General features: G+C 40.3%; 1 protein-coding gene across 1 annotated transcript in view; it reads left to right on the top strand.

The window, feature by feature from the left end:
* The first annotated feature begins 1,087 nt into the window (after positions 1 to 1,087).
* The window catches only part of LOC137293765 (anaphase-promoting complex subunit 1-like), a 61,954-nt gene continuing 41,704 nt past the window's right edge, over positions 1,088 to 21,337 (top strand). The window contains exons 1-19 of the mRNA XM_067824479.1: positions 1,088 to 1,198; positions 2,136 to 2,339; positions 3,461 to 3,619; positions 4,432 to 4,504; positions 5,189 to 5,283; positions 5,838 to 5,917; positions 7,318 to 7,397; positions 8,962 to 9,107; positions 9,481 to 9,707; positions 10,066 to 10,284; positions 11,239 to 11,337; positions 12,790 to 12,880; positions 13,119 to 13,184; positions 13,404 to 13,553; positions 14,385 to 14,519; positions 15,052 to 15,112; positions 15,451 to 15,638; positions 18,520 to 18,594; positions 19,101 to 19,292. Of these exons, the coding sequence (XP_067680580.1) occupies positions 2,175 to 2,339; positions 3,461 to 3,619; positions 4,432 to 4,504; positions 5,189 to 5,283; positions 5,838 to 5,917; positions 7,318 to 7,397; positions 8,962 to 9,107; positions 9,481 to 9,707; positions 10,066 to 10,284; positions 11,239 to 11,337; positions 12,790 to 12,880; positions 13,119 to 13,184; positions 13,404 to 13,553; positions 14,385 to 14,519; positions 15,052 to 15,112; positions 15,451 to 15,638; positions 18,520 to 18,594; positions 19,101 to 19,292 (2,301 nt within the window). The 5' untranslated portion in view covers positions 1,088 to 1,198; positions 2,136 to 2,174. The remainder of the gene's footprint in view (positions 1,199 to 2,135; positions 2,340 to 3,460; positions 3,620 to 4,431; positions 4,505 to 5,188; positions 5,284 to 5,837; positions 5,918 to 7,317; positions 7,398 to 8,961; positions 9,108 to 9,480; positions 9,708 to 10,065; positions 10,285 to 11,238; positions 11,338 to 12,789; positions 12,881 to 13,118; positions 13,185 to 13,403; positions 13,554 to 14,384; positions 14,520 to 15,051; positions 15,113 to 15,450; positions 15,639 to 18,519; positions 18,595 to 19,100; positions 19,293 to 21,337) is intronic.

Genomic DNA, 21,337 nt, shown 5'->3' with positions numbered 1-21,337 from the left:
TGGCCTTCTTTGGTTATATTTGCTTCAGGGTCTGTAATGACCGACTAATGAGTAGTCACAAACAAAAAATTGCAGATTTTATACTACAGAAAGGGATGGACAGAAAATAGTATGGCTAGTGGAATGTGAGGTAAACAGTTTTGGGAGGATGGTCCAGGTTATGTGCCTATCATGTCCAGTCCTGGTCCAGCTGGAAGCTGTGCGCGTGCGCGTGCGCGTGCGCGTGCGCGTGCGCGTGCGCGTGAAACTGAACTGGCTTTAAACTTAATACAACATTTGATTGTTAGCGCGTACGGATGATTGAGTTAAAACACTACATTAAAGATACATAATGTGGTATTCGAAGGAATTGAATAATATTCTTTCAACTTCCGTTTTCCCTAAGTCTAGGCAAACTAAACAAAGATTAAAATATTTCGAGATAACGTTTTTGTTCTGAATATCTGAAAAAGAAACCCCAATTTTGGCGCATTTAGTCTGTGTGTGATTTTTCCGGTATTTGCTATATATTGTTATCACCACATCGAGGTCGTTCCAGTTCATGACTTCAGTGATCATTAATTCAACCAAATGTTAATTTCACAAAGAGTGAGAGTAGTGACTGATGTAGAACATACAGCTGTAGATAAGAAAGTTGTGGTGACGGTCTTTCCTTTTCCATTTTTGTGTGGGTTCAGAATTAGCTGCGGAGATTTGCGTTCCCTACGGGAAGTCTTGGTTGACAGTGACACATGTCATCCGTTCCCAATTGGGCAGATCGATGCTCATGTTGAATAGTGGATTGTCTGGTCCAGACTCAGTTATTTACAGACCGAAGTCATAAAACTGAAATATTGCTGAGTGCGGCGTAAAACTCAATTCACTCACTCTTGTAAGAGCTTGGTCTGGAGGGGTATTGTAAACATACATGCTTGTTTGGTAGTTGTTACCCAAATAGTATTTGTCAATTCCCAATAATTTGCCGTATAAATACAATAAATAATATATAGAATGTTGTCATGTCCATCATTTACCACGACATACCATCATGGGATGTATCTACTTTGATATATTTATTTTCTACTTCGTTCAAACTGTCCTAATTATTAAGTGCGAGATTGATGTTACAGCAATATGGAGGCAAAAATGAAAATCGTCCCTGATCTTGAATGTTGAACTCGCTGTATTGAGTGTGCTTTCATATTTCTCACTTGACAAGGTAAGTTATTTTTGTCATTACTCCCGTCGATGATAGATGGTTTTGTAAGAGTATTAAATTGTAGACTTGATATTCATGTTGTCAACTTTTCACCTGTGACTGTCTGTCGTATCCCCCAGCCCGAGGACCTATCTTTCGGTGTCATTATCGGAGGTATCATCGGCGTCTGAGTATAACTGACATGCAAACTGGCAAACAACTAACTCGTCTGTAGAAGATTCAACGTTTATATCTAGGACTGCATGAATCTTTTCTAATACTGTCAAGGTTAGTGGACAGTCTTAGGTTCCCAAGTATCCTCGTTTCACGTCTCATGGATAATTGAACCATCAACAACTGTGCGTAAGTATGTAAGACATTTCACTGACTTCTTAAACAGCATAAGATCCTGAAATCAAGATTTATGCTTTGAGTGGCTACTGCAGGTGTGGCCACCGAGTTTTCACACCTGTTAATTAGTTGATATACAATGTTAACCGTGCTGTGCCAGAGTGGCCACTGGTCAGATTTGGTTGTCCCTGAGTGGACACTGGTAGTGTTTATCTTTTCTTTAGCTCTTCTTTCAAATCTGTGATAAGCAATTCATCACAAGCTCTTTTCCTCGTTATGTCTTTGGTGACAATTACTGCAGTCTTCCTTGTTACTGCTGAATCGGAATGCCATTTTCCTCTCCCAGGGTCCCATCATTCATTGTGGTGATCCACATCCAGCATATCTACAGCGCCAACAACATGTTGATTGTAGGAAACAAATTTCAGTTATTTTCATATTCCTTCATCAGGTGAATAAAGGCTCTTTAAAGTTTATGTCTTATCTTTCATTTACCAGGTGTGAGAGCAAGAATGTACTTTGAAGATATACTGACATCCATAAATTCTCCTTCATATGTATCACTTTTAAATTCCATTCAAAGTCTAGTTTATTTGTTTGTGGACAGGTGTGTTTGATAGCAGCTGCCACACTGGAGCCAGATGATATGATCGCTGCGTGCGAAACCCAGGACTTTGTGCCGTTCGGACGCGAATACAGCAGACATCACCCTGGGAAATTCCAGCTACAAGTCCAGAATACTGCCCATGCTGACCATGGCTTACCACTGCTTAAATCTTTCAGAGATATTTCTCTGCATGACTCATCCAAGGTAAAAATTTTCAAATTTGTTATTGTGTTTTCTTTGTCTATTCGTTTGTGTGATTGTATTGATATTAATGGAGATCAAATAATTGAGTTGTTGACATTATACATTTGAGTCATGAATCTTTCAGACATCTTTGGTAAATCATTTTCAAACTATACTAGTAATGACTTTTACAACATTCACAAGGAGTGTGGGAAACTAAATCTTTCTTTCCCATCTCCCAAAAGATCTGGCCTTGGATTTTCAAAGCTCTCTTAGCACTAAGATAGTTATAAGTCACTGTTAATGTATGGCACTTGGGCTATCTAGAAAGCTTAAAATAATCTATTCCCTGCTTTTGAGATGCCATCTACCTAATTGAAGAAATTGGTTGTCCACAAATGAATATCCTTGGTACTTCATGAATCTAACATGCCTTGGAATGTGCAGACATGTCTTGTAGGGAACAGTATACTCTGTCTAATTTGGAATCCCTTTGGACTGTCAAGAAAGTCCGAATTAGACACTTCCGATACTTCACGGTCACATTGCTGACACAGGTCATGAGGGTGTTTTGATGCATTGTCAATAAAAAGCATAATCGGCCTCTTTCGTTTCTTCATCTGCCTGTTAATTTGGTTTAACCAATTAGTGAAGAGATAAGAAGTCATCCACACCTTTTTATTGGCTCTCAAAAAAACTGGGAGGATCTCTTTCTTGACATGCTTAACACAACATGGATTGTCTGCCTTTCCCATCATAGTGTTTGTGTTCATAGTACGTTATTCTGTCGGGCCGAGTTTATCGTTGATTGGCTGGTTGGCTGTCCATGATACTCAGTTAGGATTATAGGTTTTGTTTTCATAGTAAGTTAGTCTGTCGGGCTGAGACTTCAGTTCGAGATCCGAAATAGAGAGACTCCGGATAATAAAGAGATGATTTAATGATAGTATTGAATTTGGGACCATAATCTCAGACTGATTTTCAGAGAATTCCAAGATGGAAAGAGACCGAATTAGACAGAGTACGCTGAGATGCCTGATACTGTAATATTGGCATGAATCTGACAACCATGTTAAGTCTGATTCATAAGCTATGTTTCCATAAAGATGATTTCACTTTTACTGAAATTATTTGTTTTACAGAAAGAGCAGTGGGTATTTGCATCCCATGAGGACAGCAGTGGCAGCAACTTTGATGAGGAACTGTATGTCAGTGGAAACACTGTTGTTTGGAGTAGGGGTGGTCAAGATGGTGTCCGCTCTGTCGTCAAGACGTACACTGTTGATACACCTGTGTTACAGGTGAGGACATTATCAGCTGGTCTAATCTGTTAACTCTGAAGGTAGTGTCTTCTCAATTCTTTGTTTTCTTTACAAACAGATTGGATTTTTTAATATAATTTTCTTTACTAACTGTGTTTATTTTTAATCATTCTGGGAACATAATTAACTCTATGTATTCTAAAAGGAATATATTTCTTTCTTGAAGTCCACCATGGGTATTTGGGTTTTGATGGGTTATCTTGTCTCAAGGGTTGACAAGGAGAGGGTGGTTCCAATCTAATGTTACTGACTGGTGTTTTTGGTTCCTGTTGCTCATTGTATCAAACAGTGGTTTGCTTACACTTGACTTGAGTGTGTATAGGCAGCATTGCCTTACTAAAAATTTTGCTGACTATAGTAAAACAACTTTCACTTAATGACCCATACCCATTGTAGAATCTTGAAGCAATTCAAAACTGTTAATTTTCATCAATGATTGCATATTTGCAGCCAAGAAATTGATCTGAAGAATTCGAGGAATAATGTGTGAAGTCTGAAAGGAGAACTCACATAATTTAGGTGTTAATGGCAGGGTGTTATTAATGATGTATTGATCCCTTGAACCTTGGACGTGCTTTAACAATATGCCCTACTACCTTGGATGTGGCTCCGTGGGATAGCCTTGTGATTAAAGCATTTGCTTGTCATGCTGAAGACTCAGGTTTAATCCCTCACATGGGAACAAAGCCCATTTCTGTTGTTCCTTGCTGTGATATTGCTGGAATATTGCTAAAATCAGATTCAACTGACCCCATGTGTTACTTTTAATGGAAGATTTGTTTTCCTTCTAGGCTTTGTGGTGTTCATTTGTGCTGCCCCACAAAGATGTACAGCTGGATTTGTACCCTTCATTTGATGTGCCAGGTATCTCTACTTTCCAGTGCTTTTCTACTGTAGTCCTTGTTTCATGGCATACATTGGTACTGTGATTTTAGTGCACTCTTTGCACTGACCAATATTCATAAAAAATATTGTGTTAGGCACACCTTTTTAGGCAATATTAAGCTTCATTATACTTGTTGATAAAAATAGCCATGAAGATTAGGGTTAGAATTGATCTTCAGCAACCAATGCTTGTGGTAAGAGGAATCCGTTGCTGTTTATAGTCCGTTTGGCTCAAAAGCAGTCCGATGAATTGCAATGTAACTCGAAAACTAATAAGCACAATATACTCAATGAAACACTGATCATGATCAAAACATCATACCAACTGTGAGGGTTTTTTTACAGAATTTTTGTCCTAATAATAAAAAAGTTGTTGAACAAACTGTCATTAAAATATTGACACAGTTCACTGTTTATTACAAGGGAGGAGTCCAGAGAAAACCCCACAGAGTGAGTATGATGTTCTGATGATGGTCAGTGTTTCATTGAGTATGTTACGTTGATTAGTTTTCGAGCTAGACTGCAATTCATAGGTCTGCTTTTGAGCCAAACGGACTGTATGTATCTATGATCATAGTCGAGCCGGCAGTTGTCATGTGAAAATGAAAAATGAACAACCAGTATGTAGTTTACTTCATAGATTCCATGTGTTCTGTGTTGAAGGGATGGTCCAGACTGGTGTATGTGTTGTAGAAGCTACCAACGTTACTTTCTTCATGGACAAGGGAGGGGAGTATGTGGCAGCCCTGCCCTTCCAGGTCAGTCCAGAGTTGTACCTATCACTGATTCCCGTGAACTACTAAGAGAGCAACTGACTTACGTTACAGTTCCTAAGGCATGATCATGAGTTTAAGTGATAATCTATTGTTCCAGCGTAAATCCTTCTTCTTCCATGTCAAGTTTACATTCATCATCTTGGACTGAAAAAAAACACACTCACTAAGGCGCATATGTTCTGAAAAAGTTCTGAAATTGTGTTCAGTTCAGAGACCATCCTTCAGAATGACCTGTATCTGTAGTCTCCGAGATAGTATTTAGACTTGTTAACAAGTTATTTTTACATCATAGTGAAGCTGACATTATGTTGCATATGATGTTTTGCAGCGATGATTATAGATAGTTCAGTTACACAATGACTAGTTTCGTAATCATGCTGAAATGATTCGTGAACCCAAGTGCAACATTTATTAAGTATTGGATCATGAAGTCTTATCCATCAACTTGTGGTTTTGCAGAATTAGCATCAGACCTTTTGAACCAATATGTGGGTCTTTATGTAAGATATATGCAAAAGTTTTTTTTTTTTTTGTAGGTTGCCAAAATGTGGAAAATGAAAAATGGACTTATATTTGAGAGAACACTATCTCATGCTGAAATCACTATGCCAAAAAAGTAAGTGAGTGAGTGGGTGAGTTTATTTTTTTGTTGCACTCAGCAATATTCCAGCTGTGTGGCAGCGGTCTGTAAATATTCGACCGGACAATCCAGTGATCAACAACATGAGCATCGATCTGTGCAATTGGGAACCGATGACATGTGTCAACCAAGTCAGCGAGTCTGACCACCCGATCCCATTAGTCGCCTCTTACAACAAGCATAGTCCCAAAAAAGTATGTTGTTTTTTCTGTTTTATGTTGCTTGTGTCGTTTACTAAGTAAGGATAAGATATAGAGATGAACATCTTCTTTATTACAATTAGAAGCAATGTTTCTGTGTTCATTCTAACACCTTTATGAAACAAGTGATGCATAAAGGTATTAAGATTTTCTACACCGAAATGTCTCTACTCATTGTAATAAATTCTTACATATATTTAGTCATTAATCATTAGAAGTTCTCTCTTTACCTTTAAGTTTGTACTACATACAAAATGTTGTAATTTGAAATATTATGAAGTGTGCAGACTTCAGCAATCTGTCAGTCAGCTGCTCAAGTTTTATCTGATATCGGAATGTCTGTAGACAGTGCACTCTGTCTAGTTTGGACTGGTTTGGGGCCGACTAAAAAGTCTGAATTTAACAGAAGTCTAAGTTACACAGATTTCAGCATCACTGATTATTTTTATTGTGGTTACAAGTGACTATGAGGATGTGGGTGATTTTGTGGTCAACTCAGACATTTTGGCCTGATTGATATCACACTGTGTCGGAAGGCCTCTTAAATGCATACTGACATGGACACTGCGTTTACAGGATCATCTCAATTAAAGTTTATACGTGTAGTGCTAATTGCATCACGTGTACAAATGTAGTGCTAATTGCATCACGTGTACAAATGTAGTGTTAATTGCATCAAAGGTAAATAACTTAATAAGTGTTCATCGGTCTTGGATAAGTGGACTTCCTGCTCAGTCCGAATTATAAAGGAATATTTTTATGTGTAACTACCTTTTCAGACTGACATTTTTTACTGAAATCCGAAATAATGAGAGTCCGAGATACAGAGGTTTTTCATTTTGACAATAAAGAAAGATTACGTCGGGAGCCTAAGTTCAGATTATTTTTTAGAGCAATCCGAGAAATCCAGAGTCCGAGTTTGACTGAGTGAACTGTATTACTCAGTAGTGGGGGTGGTGCCTGAATTGTTGTGGAGAAGCACTTCTTTTTGTTTTCTGCAGTCTTTAGTTTTTGCCCCCATTAGTACTAGTCTTAATAGTATATATCATAATTATGTCTCTAGATGGACGTCTTCAATCCAGAGCATGTTGTAGATAGGTTGGACTCTGCTTCTGAGCATGACATCATTTTCTGTGGTCCTTGTGTGAGGCTTTACATAACAGTATCATGCTCCAGGAATGCTCCCAACCAGACTGTGCTGTTCAGCATGCTGCATCCCCTGGACGAGGTTGCTCCAATCATCACCAAGACTTCAGGTCAGTCATATTGCTGCATCCTACTGATACAGTGAAAGCAGTAAGGTGTTGGTCCAGCCCCTACACACTCCAGCTGTATACTGATTTTACTTTAGTGTGGATTTATGAAGATGGCCAGCTTATGTTGTTTATCCTATACCTTAGACTATCGTGCTGGGGCTTACTCAGACCATGTTGTCTGTGTATTTACATGGCTCAAAGGTTTTTGAAAATTATATTAAAATTTCCACTGTTTTAACAGTCTAAAGTAGCTAGCTGATCATGTCAACATATCATGGAATATTGCTGAGTGTGATATAAAGACACCAAACCTTGACATTTTGTTGCTTCTTGTTTTATACGGCTAAATTATAATGGGTGGATAGGTTGTCTTGGGTCAGCTTGTGGGAGGGTGCTAATGATATCATTGCTGACTAAATTATAATGGGTGGATAGGTTGTCTTGGGTCAGCTTGTGGGAGGTTACTAATGATATCATTGCTGACTAAATTATAATGGGTGGATAGGTTGTCTTGGGTCAGCTTGTGGGAGGTTACTAATGATATCATTGCTGACTAAATTATAATGGGTGGATAGGTTGTCTTGGGTCAGCTTGTGGGAGGGTGCTAATGATATCATTGCTGACTAAATTATAATGGGTGGATAGGTTGTCTTGGGTCAGCTTGTGGGAGGTTACTAATGATATCATTGCTGACTAAATTATAATGGGTGGATAGGTTGTCTTGGGTCAGCTTGTGGGAGGTTACTAATGATATCATTGCTGACTATATTATAATGGGTGGATAGGTTGTCTTGGGTCAGCTTGTGGGAGGTTACTAATGATATCATTGCTGACTAAATTATAATGGGTGGATAGGTTGTCTTGGGTCAGCTTGTGGGAGGTTACTAATGATATCATTGCTGACTAAATTATAATGGGTGGATAGGTTGTCTTGGGTCAGCTTGTGGGAGGGTGCTAATGATATCATTGCTGACTAAATTATAATGGGTGGATAGGTTGTCTTGGGTCAGCTTGTGGGAGGTTACTAATGATATCATTGCTGACTAAATTATAATGGGTGGATAGGTTGTCTTGGGTCAACTTGTGGGAGGGTGCTAATGATATCATTGCTGACTAAATTATAATGGGTGGATAGATTGTCCTGGGTCAGTTTGTGGGAGGTTACTAATGATATCATTGCTGACTAAATTATAATGGGTGGATAGATTGTCCTGGGTCAGTTTGTGGGAGGTTACTAATGATATCATTGCTGACTAAATTATAATGGGTGGATAGATTGTCCTGGGTCAGTTTGTTGGATGTTGCTAATGTCAAGATTGACTGCGGCATAAAACAATATTCACTAAGTGATGGTTCATGTATTGATTCTTATCTCTGTAGGGGCAGTGTTGAAGTCTAGTGGTTAAAGTGTTCACTTGTTATGCCAAAGACTGGGGTTTGATTCCCAAAAAGGGTACAATATGTGAAGTCCATTTCTGGTGCCCTGCACTGTGATACGGCTGGAATATTCCTAAAAGCAGCCTGAAACTAACTCACTCACTCACTCACTTTTGTCTCTTTGTAGGAGGTGGTGGCTCACCCAAAGTCTGCTACATGACTGACAACACTCAACACCTGGTGTTCACCAGCACAAACCCCTCCCTGGCATTCACGTACGACACAGAGCTGGGACTTCACTCTGTATGGCGGATACGCTCAGCAAGAGCAGATGTACGAAATTATTTGATGTAAAACTTTTGTAACATACATAATGTGTGAAACTGTGCCAGAAAAAGAGAAGGAAGAAAAAAAATCAACTCTTACAACTCTAGATAAATATACAAATAAGTATAAATAATTACACATAATTATTTTTGATAATAAAATAATAAACACTACAGTGATGACCTATTTGAGTTGACACTTGTGACACAGATCATAACTATTTGAATGGGAAGGTTGATGGTGATAATCTCAGATGTTTTTAACAGTTTTCCAATTAGATATTGTATCTCTAATTTGTATTTTGATGTAAGGAAAATTTGCTCAATCTTTCTACCCAGATTTCTATCTCAACATATTGGCATTTTATTTCCATCACTAGGAGCAGAGCACTTTGTCCGTTGCCCTGGACAACACAAGCTTCCTCCATCTCATGTCTGGGACGCCAGGCCACAACCAATCAAGCAGCAACCATTCCCGCTTCTTCACCAACATTTCCGGCCAGTCTCCATGTGTGTCACCACTCCGCAGTTTCTCCGGGCGGATCTCCTCCCCCGCAGGACTGTCCCGGATGCAGAGTCCTAGTGTCACCAACATGGCCGCTGTCAGGTAGTGCAGCACTCCTCTATAGATTCAGTACAGTATTGTGTTATTTACAGTATGCTCTTTTGTTCCTTGGTGCATCATTAAACAAACAAGAAATCCTTTAAAGGTAAATGCTTATATTGTCTGGTCAGGTCGTCAACCTCTGGTTTACCTGCTCTTGATTCCTCCTTCCCCGCCTTCCCTCCCTTCCTACCATCGATCCTCCATCCATTTACCTATCCTCCCTTCTTCCAGCCATCCACTCCATCTTCCATCCATCTTCCATCCATCTATTAATCCCATCCCATCCATCCATCCTGCCCACCTACCCATCCAATCCCATCAATGTAGTTTTTAGTCATGCTCTTTGTTTCTGTTGCAGCCGTTCCCAGTCTCCTGGCATGGCAGGGTCATCATCGATGTACAGGTTTCACTCCCCGTCCCCTGCATCGGCCCGGTCCCCAGGGGCCTACTTCCGCACCCCTAGTGGTTCACACAATGTTTCCCTTACTGGCAATGACAGCATCACAGAGTTTGAGGCACCTCTCAAACCAGAGATATGTTTCGACCATCTATGGACTGAACCACCACCTCCAATGAGGTAGGTTTTCAAAACCACAGATGTTTAGATTACATGAATCAGACCCTCAGACCCGGAACCATCCCATCCATGGAACCATCCTATCCATGGCTAACACACCATGTGAAGATCAGTCTTCAATCTCATCTTCATCAGCTCAGATTTGCAGTAGATGAAAAGTCTTTTGCACTGAATTAGACATCTTGCCAGAAACCTGGTTGCAAGTTTGAATCCAAGATTTGCCTGATTATGTTTCTTGGTTTGACAACATAATTTGGATGCTTTAAAGTATTCCCAAAGTGATGAATACTTTTGACATTGGACCTCAAACAGTAATCACTTGCTTCAGATAATACTTACACACAGTTGTGATGTTGAAATTCTGGTCAAAGCAGCCTAAACATTATACACCTTTCTCACTCCTTTTGAAATCTAATGGATATCACTGAAGTGAAGTGTCCCTGAAATTATATCCTAAGTTCTCAAGTACGGAAAATATTCAGTGTTGGTCCCTATGTCATAAGGGGTGGTGGTGTAGTCTGTGTTTGTTTGTCCTGCCGAAGACCCAGGTTCCAACATGGGTACAATGTGTGAAGCCCATTTTTGGTGTCCCCTACCATGATATTGTTGGAACATTGCGGACCCGTGAAGGTCCCGGGGTGGAATAGGCCTTCAGCATCCCATTCTTGCCATAAAAGGTGACTGTGCTTGTCGTAAGAGGTGACTAACGGGATCGGTTGGTCAGGCTCGCTGACTTGGTTGACACGTCATCGGTGCCCAATTCTGCAGATCGATGCTCATGTTATTGATCACTGGATTGTCCGGTCCAGACTCGATCATTTACAATACGCTGCCATACAGCTGGAATATTGCTGAGTGCGGCATAAAACTAAACTCACTCACTCACTCACTGGAACATTGTGTAAAACCACACTCGCTTGCTCACTCACTCAGTCACCTATGTCATGTTTTTAGGGATGGACCACTAGGAAAGTCATCCAAGGCATTTCTGTGTAAAGACTTCTGTGGCCAGCAGTATCTGTGTTTCATGGTGCCCTACAGACAGCAGCTCAGGTGAGAACATTGTGGTTGTCTTCAGCATCTTACAGTTTTATTGTCATTTTTCTTGTACTGGTTGTAATAATAGTTCATTCATCATACACATTTCTCCATGCACAATGCCCAAACAGATTATTATTATCCGTTCTCTTTTTGACAGCATATGTGAGCAGTTACTTGGCTAAGTCAAAACTTGGAACAAAGATTTTCCTTGTTTGAGCAACATTGTTGTGGCCACATATCTGATCTTTGAAGTAAAAAACAATTGATTTCATGTTTTGGTAATAATTTATGTACCAAATTCTGTCTCCAGTGTATATACAAAATAAAGAACTGGAGAATTCTGTGCTAGAATTAACAAGCCATGCTTGTCATAAGAGGTTACTGATGGGGTGGTCAGGTTTGGTGACTTGCTTGACTCGAAACCCAGTGTGTAGATTTTACGTCCTCTTCAATGAAGGGAACTTCAAGGGATTCAAGTGTTCCACTATGTTCGGATAGAAGAAGGAGACAAGCATAATAAGCATGAGTCAGGATAAGGAAAAATTGTCCATCTCTGAACTGTGTAGACCAGACTCTGTAATTCACAGTAAATACCACCATACAGCTGTATTTTTGCTGAGAGAGTGAGTGAGTGAGTGAGTGAGTGAGTTTAGTTTTATGTCGCACTTAGCAATATTCCAGCTATATGGCGACGGTCTGTAAATAATCGAGTCTGGACCAGACAATCCAGTGATGAACAACATGAGCATCGATCTGCGCAATTGGGAACCGATGACATGTGTCAACCAAGTCAGCTAGTCTGACCACCCGATCCCGTTAGTCGCCTCTTACGACAAGCATAGTCACCTTTTATGGCAAGCATGGGTTGCTGAAGGCCTATTCTACCCCGGGACCTTCACGGGTCTTTATGGCAAGCATGGGTTGCTGAAGGCCTATTCTACCCCGGGACCTTCACGGGTCTTTATGGCAAGCATGGGTTGCTGAAGGCCTATTCTACCCCGGGACCTTCACGGGTCTTTATGGCAAGCATGGGTTGCTGAAGGCCTATTCTACCCCGGGACCTTCACGGGTCTTTATGGCAAGCATGGGTTGCTGAAGGCCTATTCTACCCCGGGACCTTCACGGGTCTTTATGGCAAGCATGGGTTGCTGAAGGCCTATTCCACCCCGGGACCTTCACGGGTCTTTATGGCAAGCATGGGTTGCTGAAGGCCTATTCTACCCCGGGACCTTCACGGGTCTTTATGGCAAGCATGGGTTGCTGAAGGCCTATTCTACCCCGGGACCTTCACGGGTCTTTATGGCAAGCATGGGTTGCTGAAGGCCTATTCCACCCCGGGACCTTCACGGGTCTGCTGAGAGAGGGTTAAACAACAAACAAACAAGTATACAAAATGCTTGTGATACATGAAGGACACTAGACACACACTAGACATAATCATGAGTGGATGATCCTTGCTTACAGGTGTGTGAAGTTTGAGGAGAGTAACGACTTGAGTCAGCTAATTTTTGGTTCTGTCACTGTGCTGCAGGCCAAGGATGTCACACCTATTGAGGTATGTGAAACCTCCTGACAGAGGCGCCTGACAGAGGGCAGCTGCTTATAGATGGTATTGAAATACATAGTTATGTTCAGTTGTAATTCACTTCACATCATGGACATTTCTTCTTGCCAGTATTTGTTAATATTTGAAATGCCTGGTTATGTTAATATCTCTGAAGCTTGTGTTGTTGAACATATTGGAGTGTGTTGTACATGGTGACATTGTTGAAATGTTTTCTATTGTGATACAGAGTCTAGACTTGCTGTTGGTGCTTGAGCCTTCAGGGATCATTGTGGTGTATACAGGCACTACCAAGGTGGGTACAGGACTAACCTGAGTGGTGTGTACAAGCATTATAAGTGGGTCGAGGACTGACTTGAGTGGGATATATAGATACTTGTCAAGGTGTTGAGTTAATTAAGTTCTGTTTTGAATTAATTTCAGTATCAAGGCTATGTCTTTTTTTTCACTAGGTACCTAAAGTTGGAATGAATGATATATACAACATTTTTATTACCCCTACTGTTCCTTTCAGGTCAGTCATGTGCACATTCCAATGTTACCTGTGGGTTCATGGTCAGCAAGCATGCAGAGAGCAGTCACCCCCTTGGGGAGCCCTGCCCGGGGAGGTATCTTCACCTCCAGCCGACCGCCTAGTGCCATGGATGCAAGGTTTGATGACGAGGTAGGACCATTGTGTACAGGAGCATGTGTATGCATCTGATTTCATAATCATTGTTTGAAAACATGTGTCTGTGTAACTTGCAAGAAACAATGGCGAATATTGAAAAGATTAGAAACAGTGTCTGTATATATGGTAATGTGAGTATGTATATGGTGAAGATTCTGTATGCATTTTGTAAAGTGTCTGTAGCACCTGGTATAGTGTTAATAAACTATGCTATAGCATCAGTAAGTATGAGGTCAGGAAGTGTTAAGTATAGTGTAAGTCTGATGTCAGTATGAGTGAGGTGAAGTGTCAGTAAGTTTGAGGTCAATAAGTGGGAGATGAAGTGTATGTGTGAGGTTAAGTGTAAATGTGAGATCAGTAAGTGTGAGGTGAAATGTAAGGGTGAGGTGAAGTGTCAGTAAGTGTTAGGTTAAGTGTATGTGTGAGGTCAGTGAGTGTGATTTGAAATGTAAGGGTGAGGTGAAGTGTCAGTAAGTGTTAAGTTAAGTGTACGTTTGAGGTCAGCAAGTGTGAGGTACATTATCAGTAAGTGTAGGGTAGTATCAGTAAGAGTGAGGTGAAGGGTCAGTAAGTGTGAGGTGAATAATAGCAAGTGTGAGGATGTAAGGTAAGGTATCAGTTTGAGGTGAAGTATCAGTATGTTCAATAGTAGAGGGTCAGTAACAATATGGTGAAGTGCCAGTAAGTGTATTTGTTGGCAGATGTTGCATATCTATTGTAATCCACACCCTATTCCATCTCTTGTTATAAACTATTAGTAGACTCTTCCTTCTGTCATGTCCTGTAAGATACATTGTCAAGACAGTCTACAATCTATGCTCTCAGTTCAACTACATCTCACCGGTCCCCTCTGAGGCGGATGATATGAGTCAACTTGATGCCTCCGTCAGTGACGTTGCAACAGGTGGCAACAGCTTCATTCAGAACCTCAGAGACAATGTGGGCAACAGGTTCACCATTGTAAGTTTCTTGTAGAATTAAGATTTGAACTTTCTTTGTGAAGAGTGACAACGGCAAAATGAAGGACATCTGAATGCATGTTATCTGTCACTGTGAAAAATTCCTCTGATGGTTTAGATGCAGGTGTGTTTTCAGTCCCTTTCACAGAACCCAGTGTTTCACTGACATGTTTTCTCCTTGATTATGCTTTTTTAGTAAAGTACAGATTCTAGTACTTTTGTTGGGTTGAATCCCATCCAAGACTTGAACCCACAGCCACAGAGTTAGGCACCTAATTGCCAGTACACAAAGTCAGCCACCTACCCTGCTCAGCCACCGTGGCTTCCAACTGTGATGAAACTGAATGTTTTCAAATAACAGTTTTAAAGTTGTTATATGGGCCAAATGCTGTGTAATGCACATTATGAATCCATGTCTGCAGATGGCTTTTGTGTATCTGGTGTAATATATATTTTGATTTGGTTTGATTTTGAAGAGAAGAGTTCTGAAATGGAAGACAAACTTACACTAACACATTCTGTATTACTTCTAGGAGCTATTAAGTGGACAGCTGTGTCGAACATCCATGCCACCTCTCAGCAAGTCCCCAGGAAGTAAGTCAGAGATACCTCGTCAGCTATGCTTGGAATGATGCTATATATTGCAATATCAATGTATTGATAATTTTTTTGGGGGGGTTGATACTGTATTGCTAAAATATGTTTCTGTTGATTCTGAATTTGTACTTGAATTAGCATTGTCTTAGAAATTTTGATGTTGTTTAACACTGTAATGACTATTATGGACAATGACAAGCTGAAAATTCAAGTTTAATCATTTCATGTATTCGTCCTGTTCATATTAACCAATGGGTTGATTTATGTGATTGAGACTCAATGTATAATGAAGAAATGGATACTGATACAGCTTAACTGTGGTATCTGTTCTCTAGTTGGGATGTGTCTGCAAGCTCTGAAGCACCTGCTGCCAAGGGATACTGCTCTACAGGTGTTAGGGAAGTGGTATACCTCCCACAATACTCCTGGTAGCCCTGGCAACCAGTCGGAGTGGATGCTGTTCACCAAGTGTCTGCTGACTATGATGGGTTATGACATCAGCAGACTTGCTCTGACCAACAAGGTATGTAACTGACTCCTGTTGATGAGCTGATACATTGAAAAACTAACACTCCCCACATGAAAGCAGTCTATATATTTTTCCTTATCCTTACTCGTGCTTATGGTGTGAAGATACTCCAAATATTGTCTTCATCTAGGACGTCATCAAAAGTCAACTCGTTCCAGTAAAACAATACGTTAGAGGTCGTTCAACAAAGACTTTCTGCCTCCTTATAAAGCAGACGTGTGCTGATCCACTGATACTGCTGTCTGAAGTACCAGTAAAATCTTGCGAGAACTTTTATGCAGTCTACTACCACCGTGAGAAGATCGTCCCCTACAACCACAACAGCTCCACAGAGACAACACCAGCATAGCCTCATCGCAGCTGCAAGAAGATGCAGATGACTCAGTATTTGTTTACACTGCATCAGTTCCAGCCTACAAAGCTGACCCGGCGACTTTGTGAAACAGGTTACATCGTAGATGATGACTGTGATGGAGCGTCAGTTTGCTGAAGAGAGAGCTGCATGTCAGAACCCTGTGATGACAGACTGCGTTTGGGGAAACATGGGCCTTTCAGAATCTGTTCCTGAGACATCTGCATCCTCGTCCCACAAATGTACGTCCAAAGATGACTTTTGTGAACATTCATGTTCAAGAAGACCTTCACATATGGAAGACTCAGCCATCATTTGGGAATAGGAAGAGGGTTCCATAAACGTCCCTGAGACTGTAAGAGACTGTGATGTCATGTCAGCCAACCCTCAATGCCGAGGAAAGTCAAGCGGAGAAAGAAGAAGGGAATCCTCTTTGAGATCCAGTCGCTCCACATCAGAATCCAGACATCAACGTTGCCATGGGATGGAAATGACAGAAATTCAGAGAAGGAGGAATGTTCGCAAAGGGAAGGTTTGTGAGAGGAAGGTACAGCTCGGTGGACCCAAACTATTTGAGGGAATTTATACAGAGGAAGAGGGTGACTATGTCTTTTCGGAAGCAGAGGTCTCGTCTTGGGTAGCAAATGGCTTTGACTTGGGGTCCTCTTCCAAGGAATCGATTGAAGTGTTCACATACAAGATGCTAGAGGATGACTTTGACACCCATGCGATTACACTGATTGAACTGATATCAGTGAAAAAGCAGCCTGGTAATAGAATCTAAATGTACCAACGCTCAGCACTAAGAAGTTTCCTCTGCATCACATACACTCCCGTCATGAGAGTGCTGGTTCTGGAAGACGACTTGAAGTTGATCAGTGATTCCCATAGCTTGTCTTATAAGATGGAAGACAAGAAGATAGCTCTATTTGACACCATGACAAGAAGAACATTCTTTGGCATGGCAGGATCTAGATTGATCAACAAGGCATTGAGATCCAGGTTCCAGAAGCCCAAGGCAGAAGGGGATAGGATGATCCCATCAACACTACTAACTCAGAAGAAGGAGATGTTCAGTCCCTTGGAATAAGGTTCATCACATCATAGGATCGTGTAGTGGTCCCAGATCATTGGGTCAAGAGCCAAAATTGATATCATCTATAATGAAGGGCTGCTTTGGAAAGTCGGACACAGTGTTTGCCATTTATAGGGCCGTCTCCTATTCTCGCGGGTTTCCTATTCTAGCGGTAAACACATTTTCTGCCGAGATCGCCGTTGCGTGGTACTTAGCGGCAAGTCTGTGAATTATCAAAATTTTGCAGTGTAACGAATATTCGTGAGTTTTAACCAACTTGGAAAAATCGTAACATTCCCCGCCCTTCCCGATAAGATTCCCCTTCCTTACACCTAATAACGAGACGTCTCGAAAAGTCAGCGGTGGACGACCATGTTTTTCATCAAGCTCAAGTGAGATAATACACTTGATGGATCAAGCAGTTTATAGATGCAGATGTTAGAGGGGGGATCTCTTCATTTAAAAACAACAAGCATACATTGCCTCTGAGACATTGCCTCTGAGGACGTTTCAGTTGTACTTGTAGCACAACAACTAACACTTCTACAAAGGCACTGAGTTGAAAATCTCACCCTTTATCACATTGACTTGTTGATAATCTTCACTCTGGAGAGTTTGAGTGGAGAGTCCATGCGCACTGTCTAAACCAGACTAGCATAATTAAGACATTACAGGGGATGATCATACCTGTTCGTTAGGGTTCGCAACTCATTTATGGTAATGATCTTATAATCTATGGGTTGTTTATTGGTAACTAGGGAGATATCTAAAATCCACATAGATCTACAAGATTCACTTGTCTTAGAGATGTACACCCCCAAGTTGACAGCAGAAATTGGAAGAACAGGATGCAGGGAGTGTCGTTATGCAGTTCCCACAGGACATATCTATGGACAGCAGATGAATCCATGAAGTGGCCTGACCCACCACCGTTTCTGTGGGATTCTGGAAACATAAGAGGCAGGAGTCAGGATAAGGAAAAAATATGTAATGTTTTAAGAAAAATTGATATTTTATACTTATCCTGACTCATGAAGAAAAAAAGATGTATTTAGGTAGACTGTTTTGTTGAAAAATGTTATGTTGTTATGTTGTTGGGTAAATAATATCTGCAATAACAGAGTATTCTGTTGTACATTCTACAGGCACTGTTGTGTTGTATGTCATTTGCTCGGAGGGGGCAGGGTGCTTGAGGATTTTGGAGATGTCACTGTCTACTCTGCAGGGTTGTGTCCATTGGACCTGTGATTGTTGCTTTGATTACCAGTGCTCATGTTGATAGATTTGTCAACTCTATACCTTTGTGTTCTGGTTTCACCTGAATGATTTATAAATTATTAATATTGAATGCCAAGGTAAAACTTACTCAAGTCTCTCAAGTGTTGAAGATACTGAGCATAGGTTTTGATCTGCTGATGTTGTGTATGATGTGTTTTCTTAAATTTCAGCGTGACCTTGACACTTCTATGTCCCCAGTCATGTCTGCAAAGAGAGCAAGACCATCAGAGCAAGGATCTGAGGATGTAAGTCATCCATGTGACAAAGACTCCAAAAAATAATTTCTTAGTATGGATTAGGTCTACCCAGCTGCCCCACCCTCTATTACCCAACCCTACTATGACCAACTTATAACCTTCGCAGTCCTAGTGTAGATTCGTTGGAGACATCAGATCCTTAATTTTGTTTTGTATGGACTAGAAATGCACTGTTAGCAAAGACTGTGACAGCTCTGTAAAAGCAGTGTCCATTGCTACCACACTTGAAAAACCCAAATCCCTGGTACAAACCAGGGTATGCTCCTGACCAAACTGTGCAGCTAATGACATAACAAGCATCTCCACACACATCCCACACAATCATCACAACGCTTGGATATCTCTTGAAGTAATGATGCCATTTTGCTTATTTTGCCATTTTGCCCATATTATCATACCACAAACCTCACCTGGCTTTTCTTTTGTTTACTTATCAGTCTATGGACAAGTATAATCTGGAATGTTTAATAGGTGGTACTGATGATTATTTGTAGGACTGGGATCATCTGGTCAACTCTGACCACCACCGCTTTGTGTGGGAGAATGTGGAGGATGCACTAGAGTTGACACCGTGCACAGCTATCCCAGATCGAGTGGCATATTCCAAACCCTGCTCCATCAACACCAACAGTCTCCTGTTTGTTCACAGCCCTGCTGTCATGCTGGCTCTACACCTTGTCTATGAGGTCAGTGTGTTGTTGATTCTTAAAGAATGAGTAAACTCAATTTTTTGGTACTCTTTTTACCTCTGCATATGAAAGACTTCTGGTTAGTCATAAATGGAACACCATTTTTTTTAAAAAACCCTTATGGTTAATTAATACCAAGCGCTTAAAAGTTGCTAAAAAGCCGTCTGCTTCTCTCTCACGTGAAAACAAAACCACAGACAGGTTACGTAACTCTGTTGCCAGAGCCCTGCAGGGACATCATAGAAGGAACGATTTTCAGTTAGTTGAATAGAAAATGTGTAGGAAGCTCGTCATTTTACTGATTTCTCGACGTCACCAAAGTCATGCTGAATTGTTGTGTTGCCGTGAATTGCTCCCTGGGGTTGGGTGATGGTGTCACTACGCACAGATTTCCACCGGACCCTGTCGTTCGTGCTTAAATAGGTTGTTGGTGTGTTTGAAGTGAGCGTTGTGGAATCTGTGGTACATACAAAATCGGATGGTTTGCACCCTACCACGCTTCCAGAATAGAAAATGGAGTTCAAGTTTCAAACTTAAATAGCATTCATCCTCAGACAGAGCGCAGCCATTTTTGAAAATCGTGAAGTCAGTTTGAATTAATGAGATTATGGTTTGTTTTCATGAAGTTAGAAAATCAAAACTACTTTCTACTAGTAGTCAAATATGTATTTGAATCATGACCAAAAGGAGTTTGCATGACACAACCTATAACATAACATAAGCGATGTTGGGGTCAAAGTGAAAATACTGCACGATAAATTTCTTCACTTGCAAGATTTACTTGGTTTGTAAATCACTCAGCAGTATGTAGACACTTGTCAGTATAAGTCTTCTCATTTGGTCTTATAATCCTAATTTCTTTATAATCATACTTGTATGCATTTTGAAACTTGATAAAAAGAAGCGATCTGTGAATGTGTAAAAATAATATCTAGACATTTTATAGTTTGCCTATATGAATCATAATTCGCACGGCTGCCCTAGTGTATGTCGTCTGCATCATTACAAAACAATGATTCTGTTGAAAGCTACGACAACTTAATAAAAACAAAATGCAAATATTGAAATTAAAGTTATAGAAGCAATGTCATGCTATTACCATGTTCGAGGAATGTATCCATCAATATCCACAAAAACGAGTGATAATATATAATTCATCTGCAGATGTATCAAGTGATGTGTCTTTTAACAGTCTAATATACGAAAACATGATGTATCGTTTCAGGTTTTTCACATTGCTGTATAGTCTCATTGGTCACCCAAGATAGCACACCTGGCAACTAATTGCATAATCATGATAATGTGCATCATTCTTTTTAAAAAGTAATTTAGTTAGCCAATAATGAGCAATCAATCAATGTATTGGCAGTTAATCCTTTGAAAGAAGGGTGTTGTTTTTACATAGACACAGACACGACAGAGTGTATTCAGTATTGATTAGTAAATGTACATACATAAACACTGCCTTTTGACAAATCCCCATTTAAATCTGCATAAAAGTAATTAATCAATCAGCGTGTTATGGGTTAATCCTTTGATCGATCCAGACACAAGAAATGCCAAATGGGAACCTTTAATTTGTTTGGTAATCTAAGTGGCGTTACCACTAATTTATACCAGATATAAATTTATTAACTGAGCATCAGTGAATGATGACAAATAATGTTTAGGTTTATTACCTAACACGGGTTACAACCTAGCAACACCAAGTGATTTTGACAGAATCGTCAATGAAAACAAGGGTTGTAACTCGAAAACTAGGCAAAGCCGGAGACAAAACTAAATGATAGTAGATTGTGAGAACAAATAGCTTTCATTTTTCACAACAGCTGTCACGAAATGGTTTACCCCCTGAAATGTAGATGAATTTTGCATAGACCCTCACATCTATACCTACTATTACGTCATGGAGACGCACAGCTCTGATTTGTTGAAATTTCATTTGCGGCTGAGAATTGTGCACTGTTGTCAAAAAGGTTGATTTAAGGTAATTAAAGATTGAAATGAGCAATTTTAATGACAGGGTTTCATTTATAACGATA

This window comes from Haliotis asinina, chromosome 8 (assembly GCF_037392515.1).
Source record: "Haliotis asinina isolate JCU_RB_2024 chromosome 8, JCU_Hal_asi_v2, whole genome shotgun sequence".
Lineage (NCBI taxonomy): Eukaryota > Metazoa > Mollusca > Gastropoda > Lepetellida > Haliotidae > Haliotis > Haliotis asinina.
The sequence above is the reverse complement of the archived record's forward strand: the minus strand, read 5'-3'. Positions and strand labels throughout refer to the sequence as shown.